The 18,005-nt window shown below is 40.6% G+C and overlaps 1 protein-coding gene across 4 annotated transcripts in view; it reads right to left on the bottom strand.

Moving 5' to 3' along the window:
* LOC119500190 (inactive dipeptidyl peptidase 10-like) overlaps positions 1-18,005 on the bottom strand; it is a 235,965-nt gene that overhangs the window by 112,304 nt on the left and 105,656 nt on the right. For all 4 annotated transcript variants that reach the window (XR_005209574.1, XR_005209575.1, XM_037789794.1 and 1 more), the window contains exon 2: positions 703-817. Coding sequence is in view for 2 of the 4 variants with exons in the window: in XM_037789794.1 (XP_037645722.1) it covers positions 703-817 (115 nt within the window). In the remaining 2 variants the exon portion in view is untranslated. The remainder of the gene's footprint in view (positions 1-702; positions 818-18,005) is intronic.

Below are 18,005 nucleotides of genomic sequence, written 5' to 3'. Positions count from 1 at the left end.
AAGGCGTTCTTATTGCACGCTAAACGCCTTGCACATTATCGTGACATTCATACGTCACGTAATGTTTCTGCAAGTTATTATCAATAATAATTTGATGTCAATGTTATGAATGAAGCTTCAGACTAGCTCAATGTTCCGCTGTTTTGCTACTTGTATAAAGTGCTCGGCGAATGCTTTAGTAAAATGCATCTTCTCTGTCTTCATAACAGTCAATGTATACGACTGAAGTTCCCACTGTCAAAAGAATGCCCTGTCATCCCGAGATAACTGTGATTGCTGAGTGGAGTCCAATAGTCTCTGGTGAGCGCAACCATTGGTCTGTACCAACTTCCCCGCTACTTTTGCTTTCTGGTCTTCAGTTAGCTTAGTTGGCTTTTTTTTTTAGAACCGATGACTGTCAATTTACATTGCATGGAGCCAGTATTGAGGTGAAATGCTGCCTATTTCTTTGAAGCAGGTGGCTGGATTGCACCTTTAATGTAATGTTAATAAGTGCAGCTTTATTGCCTTAATTAATCCCTTAATGTCACGCATGATATGACAATGCATGTTATGACTTGTTATGCATTTTTTGTACAAAGTCTTTGAAGGTGCAGCAACAACAGCCACTGGAGCATGTGAAAACAGGTAGAAAAAAAAAGAAAAAAAGGGATTCTTTTGAACCAGAGCAAACCACAGAGCACAATCATAGCTGAGTGTTACCTGGTGTGAGGAGGATGACAGACATGGTGATTAGGGAGCAGACCACCAAGATGACCAGCAGAGCGATGGCAATCCCTTTCCAGTTCCTCTGAGGAGGACTCCCCCCACCCAGGTCCTGCAGAGAAAAAGAGAAAGGGAGAGAGAGAGAGATGGAGGTGAGAGCGGAACAGGAAACATATTGCTGGATTTTCATGATGAATACAAAGACTTCCCCAGCTGCTTGGCTACACATTAGACTCTTTTACAGGGCTTAAAGCAGCAGTAGGCAAGATTGGAGCAAATATGATTAAAACGGTCACTATATCCTGACAGTAGTGCATGAGACAGGTAATCTGAAAAAAATCATGTGCCTCTGTGCTCCTAATGGAATCTGCAAGATTTCACTCACGAACTCCGATCAAACATCCGATCAACATTGATGAAACAGCCAATGGGAACGCTCTCTCTCTCTCTCTGAAATGATCTTTGATTAGCCAAAGTCTCTGTCGAGATGTTTACCAACTTGATTGTAAAAACAAAAAAGTATAATGTAAAAAGCTCAGAGGTAAATATGAAAGCTACATCATTTAGAGGCAGGGCAACACAGGTCCATCCCAATGATCACACACACACCTGCAGCACACAGTGGTGCTGCTCACAGTGCTTATTAACATGGGTCACATTGAGGCTTTGTATTTCCAATCCTATCCCCTGCACGGTGAAGGATTTGCAATGAAGGGCTTTGCATGAGCCACAGTGTAATCCGGAAAAAATGAAACTCGCTGTTTCAGTGCTGAAAACAAGAAAAAAACGTATTTGCATGGTTCAATCATCGCTTGGCCAACCTCTCCTTTGAATCCCACCTTCTGACCTATGTAAAACACATAGGCCTACTTTCTGCTGGGGCCAGGAGTCAGCCTTTGTGCAGCTGAGTTGGATGTTAGTGTGGTATGACCCTCAGACAGAGATGTTTGGCAGATACAGAATACAGCAGGCATTTGCATTCAAGGGCTCCGTCTGTCAAACTGGCTGCACAAAGATATGGTTTGAGCAATCGGAGTGTCCGTAGAGCACACTGAATGTGATGTTATCTACAGTGGAATAGCTATCCAGGAGAGTTTGTGAAGCTTTTGCCCGCAACTCCATCTCTGAGTCCTGGTATTAGCGGGTCTTAAACTGGGTCTTCCACCACATCTGCTGCCTCCGATAAGATGAATTAAGCTCCCCCCTATAAATTTCTTCTCACCGCAGCTCCTCCTGGCCTCAATTACCCACAAAACCCTGCAGGTGAAATACAGTGATCGCTGACCACCAACACACTACTGCATCTTGATTGTCTGGAGGGGAAAAGGATTGCCAATTAGAGGGTTCTGCTTTACAAAAAAAGCTCTCTTTGCGTCCGTCTCTGAAATCCATTTTCTACGTACTTGACATGGTGGTTTAAAAGCAGTTTTTCATAACTAGAAATGTCACATGTACTGACTGAAGTGCATCCAGTTATTGCTCACAGACCATTTATAGCAGCAGAGAGAGAAGACCACAACCCAAATCGAACACTGTTTAGTGCTAATTTTGCTAACAGGTGGACATGAAGCAATAGAGTACATGGAACTTTATCGTCACCATAACCGCGGACACGCAGTGCATGGATACAGTGTTACGTTATTCACAGCCCCCGCCGGACTCATAAGACTGCTCTATTATCAGGACTTGGACCACTGCTCATTTCATTAATACCACAAAAAGCTGACGTGTCCTTGAAAACTGACAGCAACTCTAAATTGCCTTTGTGCCTCCATGCATGAGATTCTTTCTCCCTCTCTTTTTCACTTTCTCTCTATCTCATTTTCACCCCCAATTTCCTATTTAGCCACATTTGAATCGTCATCCTCAGTTTATTAACTCAATTATGAGCAATGATAGAACCACTAAGAGAATTTTGACCCGCCGAGTCTCTCCATTACCATTATTATAAATCTGATAAACCTACCAGAAGGAATGAGACAGCAATCCTTTATCACAATCATTGGACCCTCATCAGAGGAAATATATTTCCCAATTTCATCTCTAAATCTATGTAGACTAGAGGACAGGCCGAGGCCTTCATGAACTCGTTTTTGAAGATTATTTTTTGGGGCATTTTCGACCTTACTTCTCGGAACTGTGCATCCTGAGTCACACTCATCCATCTGACAGTAAATGGTTTGTACTCTACAGTCTATATTTGTACTGTCGCTTTTCGTAAATAAAACACCCTTGTGTGGAGCTGACAGAGAAGGGGTCAGGAAGGATGGAGAAGTGACCGGCGGGAGAGAGGGACGGGAGTTTATGTGAATTGGTCGCATACAGTGGGGCTGTACCGTGTACTCTCTTACATTAAAGGTACAGGATTTACTGGCATCTAGCAGTGAGCTTGCAGATTGCAACCAACTGTACACCCCTCCCTTTCCAAGACTGTGCAAAACCGTGGTAACGCCGTTCGCCTCGCTCAGAGGCCATCCTTACCATGATTAATACTACTTTAGGAGCAACGGAAGTCAAACGAAGAAGTCAAACGGCGGCTCACAGTACCATGCGTGTCGGAGAACTACGGCGGCTTTCAGGTAACATAAAAACGTGAAAGGCTCTCTCTAGAGCCAATGTTTGGTTTGTTCTAGGCTACTGTAGAAACATGGCAGAGCAACATAGCGGACTCCGTGAAGAGCACCCGCGCCCTATGTAGATATGAAGGGCTCATTCTAAGCTAACAAAAACACAAAGATTTTTAGTTTCAGCTGATTATACACTAAAGAAAACATAGATAAATACTATATTCCATTTCTGCTAATAGATCCTCTGAAATCCTACACAATGGACCTTAAACATTCCTTAATGAGGCACGTGCGCTATGACTCAAATTAGTTCCCAGAGAGCTTTTTTTTTTCCTCTACTAGCTGTTTTTTTTTTTTTTCCTTTGACTTTCTCTCAGCATGTCATTCATTCTCATTCATTCTCATTCATTCGTGTTAACTTACTTCACATAAAGGTGAAAGTACATGCTACAAAAAGACACCCATAGTTATAAATAAACTCTGGGCAGTAAGGACAAGAAAGCGTCTTCATTTGTCTGTGCCTGAAAGTAAAAGTACAAAGACGAAGGCCAATTCCTTCATCTACCCATTCTCCTCTACCACTCAACCATATTCAATATCACACCAGGAATCTGACAGGTACTCTACTAGTTACATGCTTTACCACCTATAAATGTCTGTATACCTGTGTTGTGTGTGGTAATCATCGGCTGTCAGCAAATCACTGTATATATAGCATATACTGTATACTGTACAAGATAAGAGTCTCTGCCAAGGATAACAGGTCATATCCCAATGTATTCTCATACAACGGTTCCTATGATATCTAACTCGAAAAAGTTATTCCTCCTTTTTTGTTCATTTTCTTACGAATGTTCAGCAACACGTGTCAATTTCCACTAGTTACATGCATACAGTCTTTTCAAAAAACACTTCTGTCGTCACAGGAAACAACTTCCTTAGGTTAGACTCAGGAAAGATCAACTTGGTTAGGATTAGGCAACAAAACTACTTAGTTAGGTTTAGGCAATAAAACTACATAGTTAGGCATAGGAAAAGATCGTAGTGTCAGAAGACCAGATTGGCTGAATGTACTCTAACTGTTGCTCAGTGTGGTCTTCAAAACAGCTGTTGTAGCTTTTAGAGTGAGAGAGTAGAAGAAGTTAATCTCCACAGGCAGCCATTGAAACCACACAAATCTACCGCTGTCTATATGTTTTGATTCTGTGTTATTGATCGTGGTCTATTTCACTATGAGCTTCCCGGTTTCACACTGGGCGTATATACAGTAGAGCTACAGGGGACTGGGGAAATAAAATAAATCTATCAATAAATACAAACGTTTTTTTCTTTCCTTCCTTTTTTATCTATTGAATTTCTGATATTAGTCATCCTGGTGAGCTGCGTTCAACTCCTGAGGAGCGGTGCTGCTGACAGGTTCTGAAGACAGCAATGCCATTACGGAGGTCGAAGTTGTTGTGGATTGAATGGATGGACGTTGCAGAAGTGCTTACACACCGCTGATGTCTCTCTTCTGCATAACCAGTAATGCTTTTTCCCATCCATGCCGATGGTCTCCTCACTGACTATCCACACCCTCCAAGTTACAACAATTAAAAGAAAAGTAATGAAGGTACTTCCGTTGACAGAAAAACAAGAAATACTATATCCCTGAATGTGTAAAAATCCCGGCCTCTTATTTTACTTCCATCAGTTATTATTTATTTATTCAACCCAGACAACGATTAGAAGCCTCATTTAATTAAACTGACTCCGACTGTAATACTACCTGACTCTCTCTGGAACAAATGCCATCACACTCAATCAATACAATCAATTATTCATCAGGTCAAGTAGAGCACGGAAAATAATGGGACACATTTGTTGTTATGGGAAGTATTGAAGGGCGTCTCTGAGTGAACAGTGATGATGGTATCATCCAGGTTACTCAGAGGACATTCTACTCAACTGTCTCCACAGACTGAGTGGTAGTTCCCATGACTAGTCAAATTATCGTCATGGGTTTAAAATCAGTGGAGTGGCTCTTAAAGTATCATTAGCTTAATTCAAATCATGCTATGTGCCTACAGTTTCAGTTGACAGTATGTTAGTCATGGTGAGATTATTCCATAACATGGAAAATAATCAATGTCTGGAAGGCATTTAAAGCACTAAAGCAGGCGATGGAGGAAAAACTGCCCTGTTTGCTGCAAAGCAGTCCCTTGGCAATCATATGGCTTAGCTGTGTGATATCAGAGGCCATTTTCTATAATCACATCATCTGTCTTTGAAATAGCAAGAATAGCCTTCAAAACCAAGAGAAAACAACTCCATATATCGAATAACAACGACTCATTATTATAGGAACCCTACAACGAGAGCAGAGAGAAAGCACATCTGGAGGGACGTAGAGCTGATTCCTGCTTGATTGCACCGACTGAAAATGGAACGTACAGTATATTTATAGTACTTGTGCTGTATTGTATAAATTGTATGATAAGTCTGCATTCGGCATGTGTTCGTGTAAATTAAAGGTGCACTCCCTGTTTTTTTATACTGACTAACAGTGCTTTTTGTAATGTGCCTGCTGTCATGTGCTATAACAAGCGCAGGAGACAACGAAACATCATGTTATAAAAAAAAAACAAAAAAAAAACATGAAAGTTGTTCAGTGTGTTTTTTGAACAGCTCTGCACATTAAGCTTTAATGTCCTTTAAGCTGTTGCTGAGTGTGATCTTTACTGCTGGCTTCCCCTTCACTTTAAAGCCACAGGAGCCGTCAATAATAAGCTCAAGAACATGCAGTCATTAGGCACGTACTTAGAGGGTCACAGACAGACACAGACTGCTGTGTTTTAAAGGGCGGGTCCATCATTTTTGTTGTATGTGTTTTTATATCATTCTGTAGTTTCACAGTAGTGTGTTCCTTATGTATTCAAATCTGAACATTCAAATTTTAGTCGTAGTATGTATGTTTTAGTGTCAAAATGCTATTTTTCCAAGCCCTTCTAAAAACGTTTTCCCACGTGACCGGACGTAGGATTCTGCATGATGGCGCTGCTACATGTACAGTATATATACATCCCTATAGTCAGTGTATTAACGTCACATACAGTAACTTAGTTGGTGGTCGGCATGCTTCCAGTTTGGAGACGAAAGCCAAACAATGCAGTGCTGTGGATGCCACGTTAGTTCCTGTCCAAAAGTCACACAATAACACAAACAAAATAACTGATCGATGGAGCGGTAGACCAGCAACTCCCATGTTCCTCGAGGTAAAATTACTTTCTTTTGTGTCTGGTCTGGTCTTGAAGACTACGACATAACGACTTCAGTCCCCCGTCAGAAAGGGCTGTCTGATGGCAAGATAAAGGGGTGAAGCCGTTACATCGCGTCCTTCGAGACTAGACCAGACTCAGTTCACAAAACACTCATTTCACCTCGCAGAACACATACAACCCCACTTCAAAAAATCCAAACCAACCCTTTCAGTTATTTCCAAACTTAGCACAGCTACCCTTGACCCAGCTAGTGTTAGCATTCACATTATTTATAACCTTATTGATTAGCTCACTTCGGTAACCTACGTCACTGCTTTTTGCAACGGCTGAGTGGGCGTTTCCATTTGAAAAAAATGGAACAGAACACAGATGGACCCGCCATATTTACTGCATATTTCTAATATGTCTCAGCACCTACTCATCTCCTACACACACACCCCTGTACTTATTGTACTCATTGCTGGCATACATCTAATTCTCACAGAGGGAGAGAGTGAGAATGATAAGACATTATGTAAAATTAGAATGCTAATGCCGCCTTTGAGATGTTTGATTAAGACCCCTGCCATCTTCATCAAACTCCTGCTAATAAGCTTATTCCTCGCTGCGCTTACTATGCACGCGCATGTGTTTCGTGCACAAACATACGCGCACACGCAGCAAGCCCACTGTTAGAGGAGTCAGGCTATTTATAGAGCCGTGAGCTTACCCTCGCCTGGACTCTGACCTTGGAGAGAGTGTGACAAATGACAAGCAGCATTTCAGCAGAAGCCGAGCCATTTTAACAATGACAGCAGGTCGGAGAGGGAGAAAAAAAATAATGCCATCTGTACTGGCTTATTTTTGTTTACCCATGAAATACCATTTCTCACTGCCTCGTGAATCATTGACAGCCACAGCCAAAGCCGTGCTGGGGTCGTGAGGCTTAACATCTGAAATTGATCCACTGGCTAATAGGAAACGGCAAGCTTAGCTACATGTTGTCATCGTATTGTATTTAGCATTATCAGCCTTGCCCTGAAGGACACTGCCATTGGCCTTTGGTCCATGTGAGATAATTCTCAATTAGTCACTGTCCCTGCCATATTGGTTTCAGATACACAAGGCTGTTAACTCACACAGCAGTGCAATGGTATTAATGTATATTAATATGAATGCTGAGATTTACAAAACAGAAGCAATAGAAACACAACATTAGTCACTGGCAAACCAGGGCCTCCAAAAATTGATTAGCTCAGATTTCCTTATTACTGAACTCTCAATGGAAAAGTGGTAGAAATAAAGAAAATAAAGGTAAGGCAATCTCAGCTTACAGGCCTGAAATTTGCAACAAACAAAAGTATTGAAAGGTGCAGATAACATTCAGCCACTAGATATCACATCCTCCCTCCCCCGCTCTATTGCATTCACTTCACAACAAGTGATACCAGTTCATTGTGCAACCTGCATATTTTATGGTCAAGTGATGAATCTTTCGTGGTAGAGTAACAAAGTAATTTTGCAACATAAATACAGGCCTACATCAGGTGTGTGCGTGTCTCTGTTTGCGCACGCACACTTTCTCCCCCTCCCCCACTATCGTGGCGGAGCATTGTAAAACATACTTCATTCAAACTTAACTGAATAGAAATAAAATTCACCAAAATTATCTTGGTTACTTTTTCCAACAATCACATATTCTGCAGCCTGATGGAGACACCAGTGTCAGTGTGGCCAGGCATGTTAGGCTTTTGAGCACTTGGGATTGGTACCGGAGTAAAGTTGGGTGCCTATTCAGCCATTTATCCGTTTTTTTCCACACTAACTGGCAACTTGATCACTGACGACACAGAGATACCACGTGATACCAACGTTTTTATACTATTGGCTCACAAGTCTGTTAAAAGTGAGAACCAAATGTCAGATATCTTCCACAGAGATAAACAAAATATTCATTTTGGACCTGTCAAAGGTTATCAATGATTAATCCACAATCATATATATATTTTTTTTTTTAGGAAAATAAATTCCTTTATCCGGCACCTTTCTAAAAGCTCTGTGGATGTATTATACTTTTTAATTATTTTTCTAGAAAATAAATCAATAACACTTTTAAATATAATATTCATTTTACAATATTTCAGTTGTGAAAGCTGCATTGTTGTGATTGCAGGTTGCACTGATGTCTTCACTTGTCCACCCTCTCCTGTCATTTGGAATGAAGTGCACCACTAAAGCACCTCAGCTTCTGTAGTTATGCAGTAAAATTGTTAGAGGTTTAGGAAAAAACTGCACTTTGTTATATTAGATAAACTGTAGCCTTGCACTCCTACCTCTGGGATATGCATGTAACAGTCTCCGGCATATTAAAAAGTTATGGGAAGAGGCATCTCTGCATATTAAACAAATACTGTGCCCCCAAGCTGACTCAGCCTGTGCCTTTGTTAAGCCAATGCCAATGCCAGTGAAATAATAAATAACGAAGAAGTGAAAAGAAAAGCATTGGGAGTAGAACCAATCTTCAAACAAACAATGAGTTAAAAATACCGAGGGCAAAATGGTCGAAGCAGAGTTAAGCCTATTCAGCTCAGGCAATTCAAATTCATCATTGATTTTCTTCCCAAGCTTGGGAAAGTGTAGATATTTGATTCTTGTCAATAGTCAGTCTGGAAAGGTACGCTTACTATATGGGCTGTGCAACAAAATAAGGCACACGCCAAGCATTCAGTGTGTGAGGCCAACAATCCCTGATTGCAGCAAAAAGTGAGGTGATCAGGTGCCCCTTTTCACCCACCCACTCACACAAAATGTCATATGAATGACACCATAATTCGCAGGTCATTTTGTGTGCAATAAGAACGTCATTCTTGCTTTTGACGTGCCATTTGTACGCCATGTAGTCTGTATTGATGGCAACTCTTCCACGTAAATATGCTCTCTCACAAAACACAAAAACGCTCTCTCTCTGAAATGACCTGTGATTGACCCAAATCTCCCGTCACGGGCTAGATTTTTTAAAGCCTGAAAACAGAGTCATGAGGAGGTGCATAAGTCTAGTTATCTCTCAGAACACTTGAATTACAATATGCTAAAAGGTTATTATGGATTTTTTTGCCCAATGATGCGAAAAACATTCTACCTACTGCTCGTTTAATTAGCCTCTGACAGTTGTCTTTATAGTCGTGTAATCAACAATAGCTGGCTTACACTTTCACTTGCTACAACTTGAGACACTGTTATGTAAGGTATAATTAAATAAGTGACTTTCTAGCGGGAAAATAATTAATCGCTTAGTGCTAACATGTGGCAGAAATGATGCAAATGTGTGTGCTAGGTTGGGTTGCTAAGGGAGAATGAGAAACAGATCATTCAGTAACACCGGTTTTAAATGTTCATTTGAACTCAAATGCCTACAATGGTATTTTTCAATCACAGTAGCAGTGGATTGTGAAAGAAAATATGCACATAGGCCTATACTGTATGTTCCGATATGTTCCGAAATATTTTTTTTTTCCTTCCACAGCTGATTCTGATACATGAACTTCCGAGTAGGCTACCGATCTGATACCAGTGCGCTAAAATATATATATAGATATATATAGGTCTATTTTTATTTTTTGAACTGCTGTATACTAATAACCTATATGGATGTGATGTCTTTGTTGTATGGCCTGGCTCAAGTGAAACCCTTTGTAAAACATGAACAAATACATACATGTATGTAGAATGAATGCCATTTAACTTTATTTTATTATCTAGTTTGACAGTCATAACTATAAAATATTTCCAAATAGCTGACATTTTGCTAGGTCTGGCTAACGTTACCTTTTCAGCTAGCACTTGCCAGATCAGTACTCACATGCAACTCAGAGATGAAAAAGAACTTCCATCATCGATTTTGGACGCAGGTAGCCCCGCCCTAAAGCATACCCTGCTTTATGGTCTATTTGGCTCTAAATGGGACCATAATTTACTAAATGAACATCATGGTGTATTGAAGAAGACTTATAACTAGCTATTGAGACCATAAACTCATGTTTACAATGTTTACTGGCGTAATAAATCAAGTGAGAAGTAGGGTCATTTTTTCATAGACTTCTATACAAATCAGACTTCTCTTTGCAACCAGAGGAGTCGCCCCCTGCTGGCTATTAGAGAGAATGCAAGTTTAAGGCACTTCAGCATTGGCTTCACTTTTCAGACCCAGAGGTTGCCCACTGATCCAGAATTTTAAGCCGTACCAGAGGTACAGGGGACTTTTGGTATCCTTTAAAATCAACAAGTGTCTTTAAATACAGGATCCATTCAGAATGGGGCACAGGCATTTGCTCGGAGATTCCTGATCAATTTTTACACTGTTTTAATTTTGCCTAAAAGACATTTTAATATAATATAATTTCTTGTATAAAGGTTTGCTTATTGTAATGCTAGCCTCATTGAAGTCACTGATGCACAAAAAGAGAGCAATGCCTGATTTGATTAGACAAAGAAAGGCTGGGAGAGGGTTTAATGAGATGTATTCATCTGTATTAGACCATTACAGTGGATATGTTTCAGCTCATACCACCTACAGTATGTGAGGCGCACAGGGCAACGAAGTTAATTCCATTAATCAGCCTTTACTTTGAATTTGCTCTGCACATTTAAATGTGGTATTATATCATTTACATGGTGGGCGCCAAAGCCTTTGTCTGTCCCCCGCAGTCAAATCTCTGATTTGAACGCAATTAGACACAGTTGACTACATTCCTTGGCAAATTACACTCCAAGCTGTGGATAAGATTGTAGCCATTTCCTCCCAATTCAAAAACAAATCTCATTTATCTAGAGAAATAAAAAAAATGAAAGGAGAACCTGACATCAGCACAGCAATAGCAACAGAAGCTCACCGACATATGACTGAATGTGTCTGTGAGGACAGGAAATTGTCTCTCTGTGTGAGGTTGAAAAGTAGCGCTGTGTGTTTTTTTTTTTTTATACCTATAGAGTGACATTGGAGGATTCAGTGGGCACTGAGCTATAAAATTGCTAGTTGAGAGGGTATTAGTGGGGATGGAGAGGTGGCGAGGGAAGGAGGCTGGTTAACGAGGGAAGTCTGAGTGGACCTGACATGGGTAGGATTTTGAAATCGCATCCTATAAACTAAACAACAACATACTGTAGATCATTCTTCATTGCCTTCCAAAACGATCCATATGATCATTTCCTCCTCTGGTGCCCATATCGTCAGGATGACATTATCAGTGCCTTCCAAAATGTACAGTATATGACCTTTGCAAAAATTATTAATGTGAGCAGTTTATCATTTAGATAGTTGGGATTTCTGGCACGACTTCAACTACTTCCAGGGTGCTTGGAGAAGGAAATAAGTCTACACAAGTCTAAACGTGTTGGTCTCGCAATAAAGTTGTTCTTTATAAGGGTTGAGTTTTTACCTCTTCAGCAGTTTATGATTTGCCATACCTTTGGTTAAGGTCTGGCTAAGTTAAGGCAACAAAAAGTTCTCAGTTAAGCTTAGAGAAAGTCTAGCCTGCAGCCCAACACACAATCACAGCAGTGCCTTGAAAAAAATAGGCAAAAAGAATTGAAGTGTAAAGACGCACTGTTCTGTTAGACGGCACCAGCACCACCAGGCAGAATGGCATGTGTAATGGTAGAAAAAAAGAATGTTATTCAAAACCAACATTTGACTTTCTACAATACAATGTAGAACATTTCTTACTTTTCTAAGGTCTGTAGAAATAAGCCTTTGCAAACCTTTTCGGATTCATTTTAAAGTATCGCCAAAAAAGAAAAGGTCTGGAGTGCTCGGAAGTTCAAACAGGTGTAATGAATGTGCTTTTTGGTAGGGAGAGAAGAGTGCCTTGGACCTTAGTTCTTGTTTGAATTCATTGTACCGTGTATTGACACTAACTGGCAGCCTCAGCAGTGGCAGAATGTGATTTTCAAGGTGAGACGTTAACAGGAGACAGAAAAGAGAGAAAAACGCATTTTTACATTGAATTATTTCAATACTTATTGAACGTGTTGGTACCCTGATGACAGATAAACACTGCAGAATATGTAACATGGCTCATTCTCTCTCCACTTAACATTTTGGAGGAGGTGCCCCCGGTCCTAGACTCTATCCTGGCATGAAACCATCACAGCACTGCGCCTGTGGAACAGCTCGGGGCTGGAGTTCAACAACATCAGCACGGTCTTACAAAATGCTGCATAATCAGTAAATTTGGCACAATTTCCCCAACGAGTGTTGAAGTGATTAATGTAAGAAATGTGTGCCTCTGGTTAATGTCACTGTATCACCGATTAGTTTTAATCAACTTAACATCCACAAACTAATTCCATCGCATGTGTAATAAAGCAGAAGGGCCTTGTTTTTACATCGTTTCTGTTGGTTATAATAGCATTGTAACTCACGAAAAAAATTGCTGAGACAACACTGCAACAACGAAGCTTGATGGCAACAAACACAAGCAGTCAGACAATCTGACAGCCTTTAAAGGCACAATGAGCAGGATTTTGTTGAGGTTTGTAAACCAAAGTTAGCCCCTCCTCCCCGGCTCCACGAGGGTTAGGGTGCTCGCCAGTGAGTGAGTGAGTGAGAACCAACCACAGATTCACTCTCGTTTGGGAAGCTTTGTCCGCTTGGTGTTTTACCGCGCTCTGTACACAGACACCAGTACCCACTTCTAGTGGGTCAGAAGCAGTGTTGCCAGATCTCACGAGAGGAACAAGCAACCAGGTCTATTGAAACAAGCCCAAACGTTTCACCGTGAAACCTTCAACCCGACACGTCATTTCTGCATCCGTTTTTAGCTTGTAACTCTACATTCTTCTTGTTCACCAAACATTTTATTTCAGTTTTGTATTTCATTTTTAGCTTGTATCTTTACATTTAGACCGTGAATCCAATGTTGGTAAGCCTCATTAAAGAGAAAGGTGCTGCGTTTTTCTTGTCTTCTTTCCTGTTTTTCAGTGCTAGCATGTTGAATCAGCTCGGCATGATGTGCTTGTACATCACACTTACAAAAACGGCAAACTGCCTTTGAATCGTCCCCCACTTGAGGGAAAATCCAATCTTTTAAGTCCACTCTCTTTTACACAGTCTTTGTTGTACTTTTTGCCATATTTCACCCACTTAGTACCTGGTATTGTTAGCTAAACTCCATCAACCCCGCAAAGATTTGTCTCACAACAACAACATTCTGATGGTGATGGCGGCGGTGAGTGACTGTCATTCATCTGTGTGTATGTGTGGAAGGGGAAAGGGAAGGGGCATCGTGGTTGTGTACAGATCCTGCAACAGGACAAACTAGACCGGTGTAGAGGAGAGAGAAAGGAACAAGTCCAAAAAAGCAACTACACTTTAGTAAAAAGTTCCAAAAAATCGTAACCCTCAACTACCGATATGTGTAAATGACTTTTCAGGAAAACAAGCCCATATGTGCTTATAATATGCAGACTTGGCAACTCTGGTCAGAAGTGATGATTGAGAGGGACTATTTTTGTATCCGTCTATACATTGTTTTTTAGGTAAATCATCATTGTGCCTTTAAACAAGCCAATGGTTTAGCACTAAAATCTGAACGAAACTAATATCCTGTGCACACAACCAGGGCAAGTAAGTTTGGTTGATCAAAGTTGAACAATAGATTGATCTGTAATATTATATTCTCTACCAAATACGTTTGGCTAACCTTTATTTAGGTTTAATTCCTGTCTGATCATTTGTCTGCTTGTGGCCTGTCTTTCTTGTTTTGTGATGTTGCAGATCTAACTGATCTTAATAAAAAATATCCAAGTTGCCATACTCTCACAAAATGTTGTGAGACCAAAGTGGCACAACTGATAACTGCTGGAATTCTCGCTACAGTTCATACTGTACAGGTCTGTATAATTTGCTCTAAATATCCATAATCAGTATAGCTTGGAGTGTCAATAGATAAATGTGGTGGTCTGTCTATCTGGAGAGTGCTATCAATATCACTGCCCTTTCAGATGAGCCTTTGATTATCTACCCCGGGGAGTGAAATCGATCCCTGCCTGCTCTCAGTGCTTACTAGAAGTCCTAGAAGTGCAGAAAAACGTGTTTGCCAGAAACACTCTGGCACTTCATCCCAGCTAAGCTGATGAACTAGTGGTGAGTAAAGGCTTGGCAGGGGCTACCATGTCAATATCATTAATTACAGCAATATTCATGGGATAAACTAAAAATAATCTCTGTAGTTTAATGTTATAGAGAAACTGTGCCAATGGCATACACGTAAATATATTACTGATAAATACCCATCTGCACAAGGAAGCGTTATGCATTGGTGGCACTAAATTGCATCATGAGGCAACTGTTGGAAAAGCTCAACAAGAATGACACAAAGCTCATGTTTTCCAAGTTATGTAAACTTTGTATCAAAGAATACACAAGAAAGGAGGACGTTGCGTCAGAGAGTGCGTGTCTCTCTGGACATTTGTTGTTGCAATTGTTCCTTTGATTCTCGCTGTTGTTCAGGAGACAATTATGTGGTTTCAGTGTGAAGCGAGAATGGTCCGTATACCCAGCATCAGAATTTCAATTGAGCAGCCAGGGCAAATTTATAGCATCTTAACAAGAGCTGATGTTTTTATGCTGGAGAAAGTTGCCTGAAGCAACGTTAAATTTTTAAAACTGTTTGAAGCCAGTGAGGGATAAAACACACATATTTACATAGACACCATACCTAACTGTAATGGAAAGAGTCTCTGTATGTCTGTCCTTCGATTTTTTTTGACAACCGTTCTTCCGATCGACTTCACACTTGACCGGTGTATTGCTGAGAGCCCAAGGAAGTGCAGTGTCGAGTGCGAGCTCTTGAGATCTACGGGACATATTTATTAGCAGTGTGTTATGTGTACACTCTGTAGTGTTTTGAGAGGGAACCCCTATTAACTGTTACACCACAGTACCAAAGAATGTATATTGCCAAGAAGTGAAAGTCAGTTGTCGTTCCATTGCAACATCAGCGCCTAGCAGCAGAGCTACGCTTCCGCCATTTTGGACTGAAAGTGACTACCGTACGCCAGTAAAACATCTGCCTAAAAATTCCATTTATGTTCAGTGTGAATGCTCCTTTAGGCTTCAATAGTAGATATGTTGGAGGCAATGCTGTATGTCACACATTCTTACAAATAACACTCACTATTGTGCTAAAACTGAGGTCATTGGCTATTAAAGGCACAGAGTAATAAAGGTGGGAAAAACATTGATTCGCCTATATCTCGCAACTTTTTTTAATGCCTGAAACAATTGCTTCATTTGAGTCTATTCAGAGGTAGAGGGAAGACACCTTTTAATGTTTAGTGTGAGTAACATGACGTCATATCCTTTTCATGAAAAACATAATAAGCGTTTTCAGTCCAAAATGGCAGCAGCACACAAAACACCAGAGATATGTCTCTTTGCTTCTATACTCTTTGGCCGTACGGCATGCTGGGAACAGCTCGCTCGACAACCGTTCTTCTGATCGACTTCACACTTGGAGGGTGTCGATTGTCGATTGTGAAGCTGATTGGATGGGCGATTCTCGAGAAAGCTGCAAGCAGCAATACCAGAGGCCAAGCAATCGGCACTGAACAGGCACTCTACTTAACTCAAAATCTCAAAGGTGGTCCTCAAAAGATGGTGGTTACTCCTGAACCCATCACATTTGAGTGGATTATGGTACCTATGCGTTTTCCCTACACGTATACATGCACTTACAAGCCATCCCTTGTTATCACACACACACACGGTCTGACTGTTCCTTCTTCCTAATTCCTGCTATCTCAGGTTTGACTGCAGTCTGTTCCTGTGTGTGTCACAACTGATGACTCAGATTTTGTAATTGCCTTTTAATCCTTTTGAGGATAGAACATGTGTGAGCGTCAGTTAATTCGGGGCACCACTCGCCTCGGGATACAGGAAGCTTATGACACGAAGGTCGCAGGCGTGAATCACCACCCAGGCTAAGGCGGTTTGGACAGAAAAGTCAATGTGCTTCAACAACTGTCTGCCAGGTGTCCTTGAGCAGTGCCTAATCAGAAGACAGGAGGAGTTCTAACCACTGGATTAAATCTGAGATTAAAACAAAGAAGTGTAAAAATAACCAAAAAGAAGTGAATCCAAATATAAATCTAGACAGTGGAAGAAAAACTAATTTCCTATGTCCAGTAAGTAAGATATTCCTGTATCTCTTAATCATGAGAAAGCACATTTGTGATATTTTCTAAATGCACTTCTGTGTGAACTAGTTCAGTATTCAGAAAGAGGTGAGAGCAGATGTGGGCTGAACATTCATTCGGATGACCTTATTCCACATTCACACAAAGACACACCCTGTATTCAAACCGGCTGCTACAGTATTTACAGCAGCCTTTTCCCCTTGCTTGCTTTTTTTCCCTTCCCTGAATGAATTTAATGCAAAGTGGCGCTGAACTGAATACAAAGAAAGTAAAAAAAACAGACTATTATCACCATTTAACATGCACAGATATTCATCCCATTGTTAAAAAAACAGTCCTCAACAGGAAGACAACAATGAGTTCATTTCTCTCATTTCTCTCAAGAAAAACACAATCCTATTGCCAGACAAGCACGGTGATACTGAAGAATTCTGCAAAACCCCAGATTAGGTTACATGATAATGTTTTTATGAGGGCTGTCAATAAATTAAAATATTTAATGATGATTATTGCCATGATTGTTCATAGTTAATCGCGATTAATCGCAAATTAATCGAACATGTTTTATCTGTTCAAAATGTACCTTAAAGGGGGATTTATCAAGTATTTAATATTCTAACTCTAATACTCTAATACTACATGGGAGTGGGCAAATATGCTGCTTTATGCAAATGTATGTATATATTTATTATTGGAAATCAATTAAAAACACAAAACAATAACAAATATTGTCCAGAAACCCTCACAGGTACTGCATTTAGCATAAGAAATATGCACAGATCATAACATGGTAAACTGCAGCCCAACAGGCAACAGCAGCTGTCAGTGTGTCAGTGTGCTGACTTGACTATGACTTGCCCAAAACTGCATGTGATTATCATAAAGTGGGCATGTCTGTAAAGGGGAGACTCGTGGGTACCCATAGAACCCATTTTCATTCACATATCTTGAGGCCAGAGGTCAAAGGACCCCTTTGAAAATGGCCAAGCCAGTTTTTCCTCGCCCGAATTTAGCGTAAGTTTGGAGCGTTATTTAACCTGACAAGCTAGTATTTTATGCATGGTTGGTACCAAAGGATTCCTTGGGTTTTGTAGTTTCATGTGATACCAGTCTCTCACACTGGAAGGCTGTTTTCACATTCATCTGCTGAAGGAGGAAAGATTCTGTGTGCTCACGTGAAACCTCAGTTTAACACACGTGCGTACGATTTGTGACATCACAACTAACTTGGAAGCCAATCATGGTTTAATGTGAAACTTAAAGGACTGGTATGTAACATTTCGGGGATTTATTGGCA

This window comes from Sebastes umbrosus, chromosome 13 (genome assembly GCF_015220745.1).
Source record: "Sebastes umbrosus isolate fSebUmb1 chromosome 13, fSebUmb1.pri, whole genome shotgun sequence".
Taxonomy (NCBI): domain Eukaryota; kingdom Metazoa; phylum Chordata; class Actinopteri; order Perciformes; family Sebastidae; genus Sebastes; species Sebastes umbrosus.
The sequence above is the reverse complement of the archived record's forward strand: the minus strand, read 5'-3'. Positions and strand labels throughout refer to the sequence as shown.